This window comes from Mustela lutreola, chromosome 3 (genome assembly GCF_030435805.1).
Source record: "Mustela lutreola isolate mMusLut2 chromosome 3, mMusLut2.pri, whole genome shotgun sequence".
NCBI lineage: Eukaryota > Metazoa > Chordata > Mammalia > Carnivora > Mustelidae > Mustela > Mustela lutreola.
In genome coordinates, this window is record NC_081292.1 from 175441526 (window position 1) to 175459944 (window position 18419).

The 18419-nt window shown below is 38.9% G+C and overlaps 1 protein-coding gene across 11 annotated transcripts in view; it reads left to right on the top strand.

Moving 5' to 3' along the window:
• Positions 1 to 18419, top strand: part of COL4A4 (collagen type IV alpha 4 chain) — a 123571-nt gene that overhangs the window by 957 nt on the left and 104195 nt on the right. For 9 of the 11 annotated variants that reach the window (XM_059167837.1, XM_059167835.1, XM_059167838.1 and 6 more), the window contains exons 2-3: positions 16209 to 16361; positions 17502 to 17544. In XM_059167837.1, the coding sequence (XP_059023820.1) occupies positions 16300 to 16361; positions 17502 to 17544 (105 nt within the window). In that variant the 5' untranslated portion in view covers positions 16209 to 16299. Of the gene's footprint in view, positions 1 to 11610; positions 11677 to 16208; positions 16362 to 17501; positions 17545 to 18419 lie in introns of all 11 variants that reach the window. The other 2 variants (XM_059167836.1, XM_059167840.1) reach the window with 2 other exon arrangements.

An 18419-nucleotide genomic window follows, 5' to 3' on the forward strand; every position in this document is an offset into this window, starting at 1 on the left:
GCCATATGGGCTCTGGGGAGATATTTAGACCCCTTTTCGGAATCATGTCATTAAATACGCAAGATCACAAAATTTAATTTTGTGATCTTGCGTATTTAACCCCAGTTTTACTGGGATGCAGTTATCAGATTATTATTATTTTTTAAGATTTTATTTATTTATTTGACAGAGAGAAATCACAAGTAGATGGAGAGGCAGGCAGAGAGAGAGAGGGAAGCAGGCTTCCTGCCGAGCAGAGAGCCCGATGCGGGACTCGATCCCAGGACCCTGAGATCATGACCTGAGCCGAAGGCAGCAGCTTAACCCACTGAGCCACCCAGGCGCCCCAGTTATCAGATTATTAAAGTCATGATATAGCGACAGTATTATTGCACTAACTACCTGCCTCTAACAACAGATCTATCAAACACCTGTGATCCCAAACTAGTGGTGACAGCAAAACTAGCAAGTGACATGGAAACACCATCAAGTGCCCTCTCAGGGGCTACCAGTAGGATTGTAATTTTTTGCCTATATTCACAACTGCAGGAAGTGCCGAACTTCCAGGAAAAGTTAGTGAAAAGAGACGTTTACTTTTGTTTGCATACAAGATCACAGACCACCTGGATTCCATCTCTACCTTAAGGCCCCCTGCTCTGAAGCAGTGTTTGCTGACATCTGCAGTCCTTGGTCATCAAGCACCACGTGGGAAATAGGAGCTTTAGTTACTGATTGTGGAGAACCACTTGCTCTCCATCAGAATAGGATCTCTTACTGTACTGGATCTACTGTAGATATGTAGTTGGGCAAAATCCTGACAGTGAATCTCACCCTGGCTTTGGATGGGGGGGGTGGTTGGTGAGTGAATTTACTGTCTTCCCTCTGTTTTTTATGCCAACAATTGTTGACTGTGTCTGTGCATTAGAACCTCCTAAGGAACCTCTGAAAACCCTGATACCCAATTGATTCCAAGCCAATCACACCAGACCTTCCAGTGGTGGGACTCAGGTGTGTTTTGAAGCTCCCTGGAGATTCCCACGTGCAGCCAAGTTTGAGAACTGCTGTTTTACATGCAGATTTCAGTTGGCTGAATTGAATTAGGGCCTCTCCTTTGTAGAAAAATCAAAAGGACATATGTTAAACTCTCTATTAAGACAGGTGTGTCCAAGCCACAGATGTTGCAGTGTGAGACATAGTAGCTTCTTTCTGTAGACAGGGAAGTCTCTAGGGAACCGTCTCCTGTCACTCTTGTGAGATAGGACATCAGGAGCTTGGTTGATGAATAAAAGTGTCTAAGAATTCCAAGTATGATAATATTGCATGAACTGACATTTCCTCCTAGGGGAAGAAAAAAACACAAACAAACAAACAAACAAAACTACCCTCAATGCCAGTGCTAAGTACTCTTTCTTTTGGCCAAATTTTGGAAGAGCTCTCAATTTTGGCTTTTAATTGCTTTTTTCTGAAGCCAAGTCATTTTGACAGCAGATCAGACTTGGCTTTATTAACTTTGAACTGGGAGGCAGCAGTCAAGTGCACGTTACTTCTGATGCTGCAACACAGCAGGAAGGAAGCCGGGGATGTAAAGCCGGAAAGATAGAAGCAGTGGTGAAGAGCTTGGCCTCTGGGGTAGCCTCTAGATTTTGAATCCTTTTCACACTTACCGTATGAGGTAACCTTTCTGATGTGGGGTCTTCTTTTCTGTAAAATAGGCATAATCATAGCACCCACCGTCAGGAGTTGTAGGAATCCAGTGTGGTAATGCATTAGAAGCCCTCTGTCCAGGGTCTTCACAAAACAATTTTATCTTGGGATCCGATTCTCCAGTTGCATAAAGGAAAAGAGGGTGAACCCAGTAAGAAATGGTGGCATAAGCTCTTCTCAGCTCAGTAGGAAAGGGGTGATGGCCAAGCACATCCCACCAGCTCCCTTGAGGTCAGCCAAGTACTAAGACATCTAGAACCTTGCTAGATATTCTAGCAAGGTTAGTTGACTATGTCTGTGCAGTAGTTTTAGGAACAGTAGTTTTGGCCTCCTGGAGAGCTGGTTAGAAATGCAGAGTCTCAGGTACCACCCCAGACCCACTGAATCAGAGCCTGCATTCAGCAAGGTCTCCTCTGAGCCTCCTCACACTAAACTTTGAGAAGTGGCTTTTCTAACAGCCACATTTCACCTCCCATTCGTTACCTCCACACCACATACATACATTCCCTCTGGTACAGTGTTATATACCTGAAACTAATATCATATTCTAGGTCAGCTATACATACATTTAAATAAAAAAGAATAGTCTCACACACACAAAATATTTGGTATACTCACTTGGTGGTGTCAATAAATCAGAATTCTTGATTTTTAAAAAAATAGGCTTGGGGTCGAGAGAGTTGTTTTTTCACTGTTGTTTCTTTATTTTTCTATTTTTGTTTTGTTTTGTTTTCAATTTGTCTTTATTTTTCTAAGTACATCACTAGTTTTGATATAATGTTCAATGACTCATTAGTTGGGTATAGCACCCAGGGCTCATCACCTCATGTGCCCTCCTTAATGCCCATCACCCAGTTATCCCATCCAATGTACTAAGTAAAGTAAAGTGGGGATGTAGAGCAGAGACCTCTACTTTTTACACTGAAAGCAGATGAGGGTTTTAAACCAAGTGGTCATTGCCTCTGACAAGCTTGATATTATTACTTTGCCCTTTTTCATCATCACAATATGTTTGTTTTCTACACAGTGCTTAAATGCATAGCGTTTGCTTCACTCATGTGAGTGGAAGCCCCATGAGGGCAGGGGTCTTTTTGGAGTTCTTTACTGTTGTTAAATGAATGAAGTTGAATGATGTCATCAGTTCCCTCAGGATTTACATGGCCTAGTACTGCACTCATCAATAGCTTTCTAGCTCATCCCCTGCAAGTTCTCTCTGAAACCCTTCTTCTAAAACATTGTCAGAGTTCCACCTAAAACTGCACGTGGTGTGGGAAAGGACAGATTGCTTCTGGAACACTTATAAGCAGTCTCCCAATTTCAGAGGCTTAAGGTAACAAGATTTTTTTCTCCCCATTTTCCTTACATGTTCATCACAGAGTGTGAGGAGGTGAGAAAGGGGAAGATCCTCTGCTTATCATAGCCACTCAGGAACCTCCTAGAAATTCCCATGCAACACATTTTCTGATCTCTTTGGAAGGGAGAGAGAATGTGCCAAATCTGAAGCTGCTCTAGAAGCTTCCACCTGGAGGGGACACGTACTACTTACACACTCACATTTCACTAGCCACACTTCATTTTGTAAGTGACAGGGAAATGAAGTCTACCATGTGCCCGGAAAGAGAGCTGGAAGTATTTGGTGAATGTTAGTAATGTTCATCACATACATGATCCTGTTTGCTTACTTTAAAGCAGCCAGAAACCCTTCTCTGTCTACTTTACAGCTAATTTCACACTGTTTAGAATAGAATAGAGTGGTTCCAAATCAACTTTTTGTACTGCATGTTACTTTTCTGGATTACAAGGGCAGGGACAGAGGGTGACTTTTTTAATGTAATAAATGCAGCACAAAAATTAATTTACTGCACCATAATTTTTGCACAAAGAACAGTACCTAAAGTACACAATTCAAGTTGCATTCATTCTGTGAAACCATGATACAGGTCATGATACAGAACTTTTCTCTCATTTTTTGCCCCTTTGTGGTCCATATTTCTCTACTCCCATTCCCAGGCAAACCTTGATCTGCTTTCCGTCACTGCAGATTCTTCGGCATTTTCTAGAATTTTACATAAATGGAATCAAACAGTATGTGCCCTTTTGTGTCTGGCTTCTCTGACTCAGCAGAATGATGCTGAGACCCATCTGTGTTGAGTATAACAGCAGTTTGTTTCTGCTGCCGAGTTGGGTTCCATTGTATGGATAGCAGCTTTTTAAGTGCCACTTACCAGTGGTTGGACATTTGATTTGTTTCCAAGTTAGGGACTATTACAAATAAAGCTCCTGTGAAATTAAAAAAAAAAATTTTATTTATTTGACAGACAGAGATCAGAAGTAGGCAGAGAGGCAGGCAGAGAGAGAGGAAGGGAAGCAGGCTCCCTGCCAAGCAGAGAGCCCGACGTGGGGCTTGATCCTAGGACCTTGGGATCATGACCTGAGCCGAAGGCAGAGGCCTTAACCCACTGAGCCACCCAGGTGCCCCAACTGTGAAAATTTTTATACAAGGCTTTGTGTGGACATGTGTTTCCAATTTTCTAGAATATATACCTAGAAGTGAAATGGCTAGATGTATGTTTAATTATGAAAGAAACCATTTTCCAAAGGAGTTGTATCATTCTGCATTCTCGCCGGCAATGTATGGGAGTTCCAGTGCCTCCACATATTTGTGGCGCATTCTTGTGGTGTCCTCAATGTTCCTCATTTTATTGTAGTAGTTATACGGTGGTATGTCAGTACGCTTTTCATTTGCCTGATAACTAACGATGCTACATATCTTTCATGTACTTAACCATTGTAGAACTTTTTTTTTGAGGTGTCTGCTCAAATCTTCTCCCCCATTTAAAAAACATTAATTGTTTCCCTTCTTACTGTTGAGTCATAATAGTTACTTACATATTCTGGACACAATATCCTTGCCAGATATATTTAATATAAATATTTCCTCCCATTCTCTAGCTTGTCTTTTCATTTCTTTATTGGTGTCTTTCGAAATACAAATATTTTTCTTTTGCTGAAGCCCAGTTCATTAACATTTTCTTATTTTGTTTGTCCTTTTTTGTTGTTATTGTTATCTGAGTAATCTTCACTTACAATAAGGTTACAAAGAGTTCACCTATGTTTTCTTTTTTGTTATATTTTTATGGTTTAAGTCAATGATCTATCTTAACTTAATTTAGGAATATGGTGTGAAGCAAGGATCTATTTTAAATTTTCCTTTACGTATGGCTATCCAATTGTTCCAGCACCATTCATTGAAAAGACCTCTTTCTCCACTCAATTGTCTTAGCACCTAGATAGAAAACTAATTAATCATCTACATTTAGGTCTTTTTTTTGTTCCCCTGATGCACATGTCTCTTCTTTCACCAATACCACATTTCATTATTACTACAGCTTTAGAGCAAGCTTTGAAATCAGGGTATGTAACTTCTCCAACTTTGTTGTTGTTATTTTAAAAAATAGCTTATACTATCCTAGATAATTTGAATATATATATATATATATATATATATATATATGGATTTTATTAGCTAATGTTGTGCTATGGAGAGTTGAGTCTATGTTCATGAATTCATGAGTCTATGTTCATGTAGTTTTCTTGTAATATCTTGTAATATCCTTGGAATCTGAGTAATACTAGCCTCATAAAATGAGTTGCCCAGTGTTCCCTCTTCTATTTTCTGTAAGTCTATGTGAAGAATTTATATTATTTCTTCCTTAAATATTTGATAGAATTCACTAGTGAAGGCAGCTAACCCTGGAGTTTTCCTTGTTGGAAAGTTATGAATGACTCAGTTAATTAATCCTGAATTTAATTGATATAGGGCTATTCAGATTTTCTATTGCTTCCTGTGTCAGTTCTGATAATATTCATCTTTCATGAAATCTGTTCATTTCTTATACATTGTCAAATTTATTGGCATATAATTGTTCAGAAGATTCTGTAACAATCTTTTTAATACCTGTAGATCTATAATGTTTTCCCTTTTGTCATTTCTTACCATTGGTAATTTCTCAAGAAGATTGATTTTATTTACCTTTTCAAAAAAACCAAAGAACCAGCTTAGAGTTTCTTTTGTTTTTCTCTATTGCTTGAGTGTTTTCTCTTTTATTGAGTTCTTTTTCTACCTTTATTTCCTAGCCTTTACTTCAGGATTAATTTATCCTCCTCTCCTAGTTTTCTAAGTAGGGGTTCAGATCATTGATATTAGATGTTTCTTCTTTCCTGATATGAACAATTGTAGATTTATTTTCTTTATCTAGGCTAGTTAAGTTGTATCCCATACATTTTTCTATGTTGTTTTTATTATCATTCAGTTCAAAATATTGTCCTTGATGAATATGTTATTTGGACAGTGTTGATTTCCAAATACTAGGAAATACATTTCCTAGATGGTTTATGGTTCAGTTCTAATTCAATTCTCTGCAAGATTTCAGTCTTTTGAAACCTACTGAGACTTGTTTTATAGTCTGGTGTAGGGTCTATCTTGAACACACTACATCCATTTGGAAAGAATATATGTTTTGCAGTTGTTGGGTGTAGTGTCTTATATATGTATATAAATTAGGGTAAAGTGGTTCATGGTGTTATTCAGATCTTCTGTGTCTTGATTGATATTTTCTACCTTGTTCTATCAGTTACCAAGAGAAGCATTAGTTTTCAACTATGTTTGAGAATTTATCTATTTCTTCTTTTAGTTTTTCAGTTTTTGCTTCAGGTATTTTGAAGTTCTGCTATGAAGTCCATATATTTATAATATTTGTAGCTTTCTGTCATGTTAATTTTTTGATCATAATTATATATTCAGATCTATTTTATGTGCTGTTGACATAGCCAGTCTTTCTTATGTATACTGTTTGTGTGGTTATCTTTTCCTAGCCTTTCCTTTCAATCTATTTGTATCTTTTAATCTAAAATGTGTATCTTATAGCATATAGTTGACCTTTTTTCTTTTTTAAACCCAGTGTGACACTCTTTGGCTTTTAATAGGAATTTCTAGCCTATTTTCATATAAAGTAGTTGATATGGCCATATTTAGTTCTGCCATTTCTCTATTTCTCTTCTATCTTTCTCACCTATTTTTTGTCCCTTTCCTTCTTTTTGGCATTCTTTTGTGCTATTCAATTTTTTTTTTAGCATTCTATTTGAATTTTATATCAACTTCTAGTTACATCTTTCTGCATTATTTTTAGTGGTTACTTTAGTGATTGTAATATATGCCTTTAACTTTTCCCAATCTGTTTATTACTTCAGGCAAATCAAATTCATTTTCATATCTGCAGTTCCCAGATGGTATTTGATATTAAATGAGAGATTGATAGATATTTCTTGAGTGAACAAAATCATAGGTATTTATTTATATTGTACCAAAAATAAATGGAATTAATTCCAGAAAAAAAAATTTTGGTTAATGCAAGTTAACTGAAAATCACTTCAAGTTTTAAACATTATTACATTTTAGTGGATTTGAATTTACAAATCTTGTGATTTTCATATAAAATCAAGATTCTATGAATTATTTTATTTTCTATATATTTGATATTTTTGTTGTAAAAATGTGGACCTCTTTCTATCCTTAATTTCTGAAGTTTCAAAAAAATTCACTTTCAAATTTTAGAACAGGGACGCTCCCTGGTGGTCTAGTGGTTAGGATTCAGCGCTCTCTCAAAATTTTAGAACAGGGAGACAGTCTTACTTTAATAATCCTGTATGATTTTGTGAAACTTCTAGCTGTTAATTGTCTTGGCTACTCTGCCCACATATCATCCTCATCCAATATCAAGCACACTGCCTTGGCTTTGTGCTCTTATTTACTGATTCATAATGTCCACAGTGAAACTCTGAATGTGTTCTTATAGTCTGTAGTAGACTGTGGGATGGCCTAGCTCTGAAGCCCAGCTTTGAGGGATGAGATAATTATTAGGTTTCAGAGTGGCAGAAGCATTCTTAGAGAAGTCTGATTCCAGGACATCCCAAGGGAAGACACCCAGTAGGAGATTCTGAGTTTCTAGGAGCCAGCTCCTGTTGGAAGCAAGACAGATGGACACTGGGCAGAAGATAAGAATGAAGCCAGAGGAAAAGGAGGAAGTTAAGCTCTCCTCAGAAAAGACATAAGAGTTTTATGAGTACTGTGCTCCTTCTCACCAAAACACAGCTTTCCTTCTTTTTTGGAACAAGTTGCATGCTCACTCTAGTATTTCTGTTTAACATTCAAGTTCGTTTGGACACTTTTGGGAAATCTCCTTCATTTTTTGGCCACATAGCTACCTTATATGCTTGAATAATTGACTTCTCTACGTTCTAGATAGAAATGGTACATTTTAAGACCCCCAACTATTCGATAAGATTTCCCAGATTTGAGATTCCAGACATAAAGACCTTCCCGCAAGAATTCAGGTTTTCTGGGATTCACCAAAAATGAATGTCTTTGTATCATAGTGCACCACTGCATTCAGAATTGACTGTCCTGGCTGCTGCTGTATTGGAGAATAGAGTTGTTCTTCCCAGACACAAATCCCTGAAGCTTATCCAGGAATTTGCATGTATTTTTGAAGCTGTGTAGTATAATGGTCAATAGGGAAAGCCTTGGAGTTTGAATCCTGGATGTGCCACTCACTGCCTGTGTAACTTCCTTGCAAAGGGAAGTAATCATATTACTTACCTCATGGGATGATTGTGAAGGTTGTAGATCTGTGTTAAGCCCTTAGCAGTGCTTAGCACCTAGGTGGCCTTCTGGAGATGCTGCTCATTATACTTTCTTATGGTGGGATAGTGGTGATGATGGTGATGATGGAGAAGAGGAGGAAGGAAAAGAAGGCAGAAGAAGAGAAGGAGGTCTAAGAGGAGTGTGTGTATAGTGGGGTGAGGGTGGGGAGAACATTAGTAGCAGTGACAACAGAAGGAGCTGGCTTTCTGGTTGATAACACCCAATGTCAACTTTTTTCCTGTTGTCCTCTCAGAGTCAACTTATGTTAACTCTGTGATTGTCTGAAGATTCATCCCCCTCCATAAGTTCTCTCTCCTCATGTTTAAAAGGACTTTAGGAGGGACTGTCATAGCTTATCCCTCTTTTCATTTCCCCAGATCTTCCTCCCTCCTCAGATCAACCTTCCCGTTTCTTAGCTCTGCCCGGGCTTGATCCAGTTCCCAATTTTCTAACCCTTTTCTAATATATTTTATACAGGAGACCTTTTCATCCTAGAAGAAATTAGGAAGGAAGGAAATGAACATTTTTTGAACCACTGTGCCAGACACTATGCTAGGTGCTAATTTGGACTCATGTAATTCTCTTCAAGATTAACTTCACATGCTGAGAAGTCAGGAGTTCAGAAGAGTTACGTACTTGCTCAGGGTTATGCTGCTAAGTGATCAAGATCTGAACACAAGTCTTTCTAACTCTAGAGCCTGATTTTATCCCTAACATGAGAGAGCACATGGTGCCAGGAGAAGGAGGCAGACTGTATCTGTGGAGGAAGGGAGAAGTCACTGAAAATGACAGCCCCACAGTATGGGTGGTCCCTGCCTTCTGTATCATAGGGTGTAACTACCAGAGCTCAACACAAAGACAGTTCCCAGAGGTCTAAAAGTTCCAGAGAATTCGTATAGAGCCACCCCAGTCCTGTCCTGAAGGGAAAATTATAGACCAAGAGCAACCTGGGAGATTAGTGCTTTTGGCAAGAGACATACCACATTCTGAGTCAAGAATGTCATTCTTAACTTGGAGGTACAGGGCCCATTTGGTTATGAAAATCAATTTATATTTTTGGAACATATGTCACTTCCATGTGGGTTCCAAGTGGTGACATTATTATGGTCATTGTCAACTTTTCTGTTGATATTGGGAGGAGTTCTCAAGGAGAAAATGATAATAAAAGCCTATGTTGGCAGAATAGTAGGTTAACTGAGATATGGTCTGGTTGGCTCCGGACTAGCAAACTGAACTCCAAGGTCAACTGAGGACTCTGCAGCACTCTTAAACAATTCAACTGAACCTGGAGGGAGGGCAAGGTGGGGGCGGGCTTGGTCCTAATCCAACAGCATTCTGGTCAAGTTGGAACTGAGTTATTCTCAAGAATTTACTTGAGTAGTTCTCAGAGTTTTTCCATGTTGCTTCTCAGAGAACATGGAGCTCCAACCACATTCCGGTGATCCATGGACCACCCAGATTCATGACCTGCTTTAAAAACCTTGTGATATTTGTTGAGATTGACTCTTTTTGCAAAAAAGCTCAAACCAACCTGAACTGTTTGAAAGTCTGAAGAATATGGGATTGTCAAAAGACCGAAACCAAATAATCAGCTTGAATGTTGGGGAAAGGTCAGGTCATCTCTTAACAGGGAAAGTGTAAACCTCAAAGGCAGATATCCAGCCACCAAGGTGGACAGAGCATGTCATTTTTTTCCTGGGAGCACTATCCTTCTATCCTTTGAGGACTTTTGCTTATTTCTTTGCAAAGATGAGCCATTAGGAATTCTATTTTGGAAAGATAAAGGTATATACAAATAGGTGTTCAGACCACACACACAAAAAATTGCCTTGGAAGGAGAGTCTTCAGATAGCTCTGTGTCAGAAGGTCAAAGGAAAGAACATATAGACCTTAAGTTAATAGGAATTTATTTCACTGAAAGAACAAAAATATTGTTATAAAAAAGAGCTCAAAGACTTAATGTTACTTGGGAAAAGAAAGTACATTGTACTCATACTACCTTTTTGTGACTTGGAAGATTCTCATACTCAGTCTTTTGTAATCTGGCCCTCTAATCTTGGCCATTGTGCACCCCCATCCCCCAGTCGATGAGAACCCAAGCAGGGTATATTTCTTTTCAAGATTGGGCTGCAGAGAAAACAAATTCCTTGTAGTAGAAATAATGATTTGGAAGATCTCAGATCTTGTTCCCAGACAAAGTATTTGAAAAACATCGAGCAGAGACTCATAAGAAGTCCCAAAGGAATTGGAGTCCAGGAACTTTCATAAAGTTGTGAAGAAAAAAAATCAGCCCAGGGAGCTGGAGGAAGAGAAGCTAATGACATTTATTGAATCTACATTCTAGAAACGACTGAAATAAATAGAGGCTGGGAGAGAGTGTGGGCATGTTCCTTGGGTTGTGGAGTGAGGCCTATGTCGAAGGCTCAGGGTGCTAATGTTCAGCCTCTGGTGGAACCTCCAAGAGAGCTTCTGTTGGGGTGTCACAGGTTGGAACCAGCTGTGGGGATGGGGAAATGCTTTTGTCAGACTTGGCTGGACAGGTCGGTTTGCGCAGGTAAAGGAAACAAACCATAAGCCTGCATCAAAAATGTGGCAGCTCTTGGGAATGAGCTCGTCTTTCATTCTCTCACTGTAGACCCTCTGTCTTTCTCTTCTTGCATTTTCCTCTCTTAAAAATAGCTTTTTATGATTACTGAGGATATCTGTGTCCTCTAAATTCAGGCTTGTCCTTCACCTTGATGTGTCCCAGCCTTCGAATGGCTGACTGGACCTCAGGGCATCTCCTGTCCCTCCTTCCTCCTTCATCCCCTTTCCCTCTTTCCTAATTTCAGCTCTTCAAGAGGACTGATCCAGGCCATACTCTTGTGCCATCCTTCCCAGCTCCAAGTAGAAGTTCTAAGTCAAGCTCTGGGTTGGACTACCTTGGGGTGAGGTGGTTCCCTTCCTCCATGATGTGGTGGGTAATGAAGATTTGGCCACACCCTTGCTTAGCTGGGTTGAAGCTGGTGCCTGAGTGGATCGTGATGCAGCAGCTTGTGGAGAATGCTCCTTTCCTGAGAAAAACAGTAGGCTAAACAAAGTGTGTCCTTTGAAAGGTGTAGAACTTTGGTAGAAGTTTCCTGGGTAGGCAGTCTCTCAGAGCTGCTATTTGCATACATTTTAGTGGCACAGCACTTTGGGTTGTTAAAGCTTTTTTTTTTTTTTTTTTTCTGTACTAATAATAGACTCCATTGAAAACTCACTGCTTTGGCCAGTCCCACGGGATGACAGAGCCATGTATTTGTGAGAAGGTAGGTCAGAAGGACAGTGTTCTGAGTGAGAGTATTTTTGTTTGTTGTTTGGTACAGTCAAAAGCTTGGTTGAGACAGAAGCAGTTGCTTAACATAAGCAGTTGCAACAAAGAAAATCCTCTCAGATTACTGTGGATTTCCTGTGTGAACCATAGGGCACTGTGCACACCAGTGTTCATGGTGTCCAGCTGATAATGAGATGGGCCCTCTGCTCAGCTATGATGCAACTTAGACAGGAGAACAGTTATAAATTTATATATATGTACACACACACACGCACACACACACCCCTTTGGAAGTTCATCTAGAGCAGAGACCTTCAAGCTGAGGTACATATACCCCCAAGACACAAAAAGATTCCTAAGAGTTGTGCAAGCAGCTTGGAAAATCAAGTAAAGGAATCAATTTCAGATTCTCAACTGGCTATAGGTATTTGTTCTTACAATTGTTCTATCTAAAGATGGGCCTTTGGTTCAGGTTCTCACCAACCCCTTCATAATTTTCATTCTACTACTTTTCACCAGATAGGTATAACCGCGCCCCCAGTCATCCCAAGGGTTACCATCTTGCTTTGCCCCAAGGCAAGAACTGTTTGCAGGCCAGATGGTGAGCAGTGTAAAGGCAGGTGCTGAGAACAGAGGCATTCTACCTCTCGGGTTCCACATCCCAGGGCCAGGTGGTTCCCAACTTTTTGCTTTCATCACAATTGAGGGAAGACTTATCAGATAGTTGATCACTCAAAATGATTCTTGATGATGAATTCTATATTGCTTTTGATATACAACTCAGGAGAAGTTCAAAGCATTGAGTGATATATAGAACAAATTTCTTCCATTCACAGCTTATTTTTTTCTGTGAATAGATTTATTAGAATTTACAGTTTTAAGAAGCTAAAATGGAAGCAGAACTGTTGCTTGACCTGACTCTTTTCTTGACCATATCTCCTTATTGATCTGGGCTAAATAAACTATTTGAGAAACCAAAAAGCCCAATTCATTCGTTGCCAACTACATTTCCAGTAAAATTTCATTTGTAATGTGTTTAATAATTATCGAAATATGAATTTAGGGGCACCTGGATGGCTCAGTTGGTTAATTGTCTGCCTTCTCCTCAGGTCATGGCCTGATGGTCCTGGGATCGAGCCCAGGTCAGGCTCCCTGCTGAAGGAGTGGTGTTTTTTGCTTCTTCCACTCCCTCTGCATTCTCAGTCTCTCAAGTAAATAAAATCTTTAAAAAAATTAAATTTATCTGGTTTTGGTGGATTACATACTACTTATCATTATGGCAAGCAAATTCAGTCAAAATAATTTTTTAAAAATATTTTATTTATTTATTTGACAGACAGAGATCACACGTAGGCAGAGAGGCAGGCAGAGAGGGAGAGGAGGAAGCAGGCTCCCCGCCAGGCAGAGAGCCTGATATGGGGCTCGATCCCATATCACGACCTGAGCCGAAGGCAGAGGCTTTAACCCACTGAGCCACCCAGGTGCCCCAAAATAATTTTAAGACTTAGAGATTTGTGATCATAGGACATAAAAAGCACTTAATTTATATACATATTTTTGTTGCAGAGAAGTATGATAGGATGATCAACATAAGATTTCCAAATATAAAAATATATTGCACTACAATATACATGAGAATGGAATGGAGATATGAATTCAAGAAGAAAAATGGTGTAAAATTTCTAGCTGTTAAAGAAGTTGTGTGCATGAATTTTAAACCGATGCTGGTGAGATCTATTCTTATGATGGTCGGTTGGCGACATCTAGAGTAGTGTTGCAGGGCACCTGGGTGGCTCAGTCGGTTAAGCGTCCAACTCTTGATTCTTGAGTGTCTAGCTCAGGTCGTAACCTCAGGGTCGTAAGATTGAGCCCTGCTTTGGACTCCACACTCAGTGGGGATTCTGCTTGAGATTCTCTCTCCTTCTCTCTCTGCCCCTCCTCCACTCATTCTCTGTCTCTGTCTCTATCAAATAAATAAATAAATCTTTAAAAAAATACAAAAAATAGTGTTGCAACTGTTTTTATTTTATAGGTCACCATGTACAATGTTCCAAATTATACTTTGTAACCGTTTAAAGAGAAAATGAAAAATTTTAGATGTTAATTTGGTTTAGAAAAAAAAAAAGGAGATGAGGTACGCATAATTTAAAAACCATTCCTGGGGGGGTAGGAGACCAGACATAGGCAGGCTGCCATGCTTAGTTGTCTATTAGGAGAAGGGTTACATATTAGAGTCAAAAATCCGTGGTTCTACCATTTATTAGCTCTGTGACTTTGCACCAATTACTTAAATGGACCTAATTTGATTTTCTTTTACAACAGAACCAATACTTTTCTTACTAAACTGTGGTGAAGTAAGTGACTCGATGTGCACAGCCCTCTTAGCAGAGGGTCCCTGATGTAATCAGCATCATTATCTTCCTCCCCATCCACTTCCCCCAAGGCTGTATGATCCCTCTTTCCATCACCCTCTTTCTCCTTTTTCTCCCTCACCCCATGTGTATACAAAGTTGGCCTTATCTTATATCCTCTATTAAATATATTTGATTCACATTCAAAAGGTCCTTAAGTATCTTCTGTAAATTCTCATCCAATGAATGAAAAAATATATATGTCTAACTATGTTCCAAGCACTATTATGGCACTAGAGATAACTGTGAATAGAAAAAAGACAAAATCCCTGTCGTCACAGGGCTTACTAAGTGCACAGTGATGAGGCTGCAATGGCACTCCCAATCAGCAAGGTCCTTTCACTCTCATGAGACTAGTTAGATTTCTGTGGATTGGTCCATCTGTCCATCCACCTGTGTACCCAACTGGCCAGCCATCCAATTACAAATTGTATTGAGAAACTCCTAAATGTTAGGGCCCTGATTTGGCGTTCTTGTTCTGAAAGTGACCATAACAACACTAGGTTTTAATAAAATCCCTTTTTACACCCTTTATCACAATATGTTTGGAGATTAATTGCATCATGTGTCTGTCTGGAGGTTAAAAGCAAATGCCCCTGTTTTCTTTAATTTTTGACTCCTATTTGTTTAAAATATTGAGTACCTTTTGAATGATTCAAGCCAATTTGTGTATTCCTTCCAAATCAATAATTTGTTTTATTGAGACTTGCTCCCAGAATGCAGCTTCAAAAAGTATTTAAAATGATGGATTTGGGGATGGGAAATGATTTGGGCACTCAGCGGATTCTTCTACTTGATTTTCATACTGTATCATGGAATGTTGTTCTCCCACCTACGTGGAGAACTAGTCTCCCATTAAATACTGGTATATACTCCCAGTTTTCCTCTCTCTACCCAATTCTCATTGGTACAGGTCTTCAGAGAAGCCAGAGTTTTTAAGATGAGGTATTTCAATTTCAAGACACTTCCAATTTCAAGACATTCCTTTAAGCCAGAGATCTTTTATCAAAGATAAAGAGACTTGGAGTAAAAATATTTTTTTCTTCTTCTTTTTTTAATTGAGATAAAGTTCACAAAATAAAATTCACTGTTTGAACTCTTTTAAAGTTTATAACTCAGTGGTTTTTAGAGTATTCATAATGTTGCACAACGAACACCACTAATTCCAGAACATTCCATCACTTTCCTAATTTCAAAGGTGAAACTGGACCTTCCAGTTCTCTTCTCCTCCAACCCCTGACAATTACTGCTCTATTTTCTGTCTCCATGGATTTGCCTATTCTGGGTTTTTTGATATTATATAATATGTGACTTCCTTCACTTAATAGAGCGTTTTCAATGTTCATCTATGTATCAGTACTTCATTCCTTTTTATTGCCAAATCCAATGTAGCACATTCTGCTTGCCCATTCATGCAGGTTGTTTGCACTTTCTGGCTACTCTGAATGTTTATGTACACATTTATGCATGAACATAGTGTCCGTTCTCATGGTATATACATAGGAGTGGAATTGTTAGATCATATGGTAATTCTGTGTTTAACTGTTTGAGGAACTGCCAAAATGTTTTCCATAGAAGTTGTACCATTTTACATAAAAATAATTTTATACATATTTGCTGTTGTGTGCGAAGTATTTCTTTCTATACTAAACGGTCACTTTCCTAATTTCAAAGGTGAAAAAACAAAATGAAACCAAACGAAACAAAAACTCACTCAAGGGAATTTTAACTTGGATTTTCAAGGACAAATGTTATGTAGTAGAAAATGCTGCTTAACAAAATGAAGCAATAATTTTTTATACAAGCATTACATACACCTTTTTTCACTTCTCAAAAATATATTTATGACATAAATAACTGGAAATTACTTTTATTTCTAAGAATGAAATTGATATTTATTTGTTTAATCATCACTAAGATTCTCATCAAAAAAATTGCATTCCCCTTTTAGAAAATATTTCCATTACTATGAATGATGAAAGTCATTGTTTTCAACATTATAATGCATGTTGTATTTTAAAAAGTATCTTTATATTTAAAATGTTGTGTCTTACACCCTTTTTTATATGTAATTACACCTTGTTTTATATATAACATATCCAAACTTTAAACCCAGGACATAGAACCTCACTTATAAGTCAGAGTCTTCTGGAAGAGAAGAGAAACCTGACAGAGTTTTTTTTAAGTACCAAGACTTGAAGTAACCCATGCACATGGCGTCAGTAAGGTGCTCATTCAGGTGGATCAAACCCTTGGCCACAGATCCCTGGTGAGTGTCCTTAGTGCGGTGACTTGCTTTTATTCAATAATTTCTCCTAACCGTTGGTTTTATAGTTATGAATCGTCTGAATGTTTCATGTGTCAAAAAGCCAAATTTTTCCAGAAATCTATGCATTACGCCTGCTTTTTTGTGTGTGATTCATTTTTATTAAACACCAATTCTCTCTGCTCTCCCTGAATCACACCACATCATCTCCAATGGGAAAGACACTCATCTAAAGGCTGTAGATTGGTGCTCTCTTACTAGGTTCAAATAGTAAAAACTTTCCTGATGTCCAGTGCAGGAGGGGCCCTCTAATTAGCAGAGATACTAGAGGGCACTTCACTAGTATGGTAGGCAAGATAACAGCCCCTGAGGAGGTCCGCATCCTAGTCCCTGGATCCTGACAATGTGTTCTGTCACAGGGCGACAGGGAATATGCTTGTGGATGACATTAAGCTTGCTCATCATCGGACCTTGGGGAGATTATTCTGGAGATGGGCCCAGTGTAATCTGGATGGACCCAGTGTAATCACAAGGGTCCTTAGATGTGAAAGAGGGGGAAGGGGAGTGAGAGGCAAAAGAGATGGGACAATGGAAGAGAGGCCAGAGGGATAGACAGCCATTGCTGGTTCTGAAGATGGAGGAGACCATCTGAACTACTTAGCTCTTCCCTAACTGGTTCATATTATTTTCCTTCCCTTCCAAACCATCTCCCCAGTCCAGATAGGTTTTCTTCCCTCCTCCCTCCTTCCAGTTGGTTCCCCTTCATGTCATCCAGGGTACACTGGTCTTTGCACTGTCTCTGAACAAAGCTGCCTCCTTCCTTCACTCCTCTGCATTTCATTCAGAGAGTCGCCCCTCTTCCCCCAGCTATTTATCTGGGTCTCACCTTCAGGGTATCCCCAGGGCCCCAGACCCAGTGGGGACCCCACTAAACAGCTGTGAGTACTTCTTGACTGATTAGCAAGAGGGGAGGTAATGATGACAGCCAGAGAGAGGATAACATTTATCTTGTCACAGATGACAGCTGCCTATTAGAAATAAAAAGAAGCTTTCTGGGATTTATTCCTTTGTTCTTTCTCTGTTTGGTTTGTTTTGCATGAAAATGAACAGTTTAAATTAATCTCCTTTTTTGCTGTTTCATAGGTCACTTATGTTCATCCTCTTTTCTGTACAACATGTATATGGGGTAAGTACATTAATTAACTCTAATTGCATGCATTACTCTCATTATAAGTCTTTTTGTTTCAAACAAGTCACTCGGTGGGACTCTGCTTTCTCATCTGCAAAGTGAAGGGTTGGGCTAGGGGAACTCTGAGGTTTCTTTTCTATTTTATAGTCAAGACTACTTAGCAAATAATTGCCCACATATTGGAGATTTCTTTATTTTATGACATAATCTTTTGTTAAAATCTGTTTTGTTTTGTTTATTTTTTGTTTTGTTTTGTTGTTGTTGTTGGAGAGGGGCAGGAAGCTGCTGGGTCACTTCAAGATTAAATCAAGAAATATAAGATTAAATGTGAACATTTTGACTCTGGAGAAAGAGAAGCCTAGAATATTCTGTAACAAGATCTCTTTCTTCTGCTTCCTCACTGAGGAATTAGAATTACTAAACCCCACCCCAGGCGTTTCTGGGAAATCACACCATGGACCGCCTGTAAGGTAGACCTTGAGACAGCTGCATGGGTTTAGTCACTATAGAGCACATCTCCATTTGTGCATCCTCTCTAGCTTGGATTTATCCAATCTAATTTCTGTGATTATTTAAGTTAATAACATAGGTCTTTTCAAAGCCAGTTAAAATAGGAAGTTGCCTTCTGTTGTTCTTTTCCTACCAGTCAGGAACAGAAAGCACAGGCGTCAGGGAATCAGAAGCTCTCCCCAAGCAGTCATAGTTCACACGCATTTGAGAGCCTCATCTGAAATAATGAATGGAAACCCACTGAAAATTATATATCTGGATTTTTTTTTACCTGATTTCTCCATGTTTATTTCTGTATTACATTATTTTTTCCCTATTGTAAGAGTCTACAGTCTTAAATTTCACTTCCTTTGTTTCTTTTT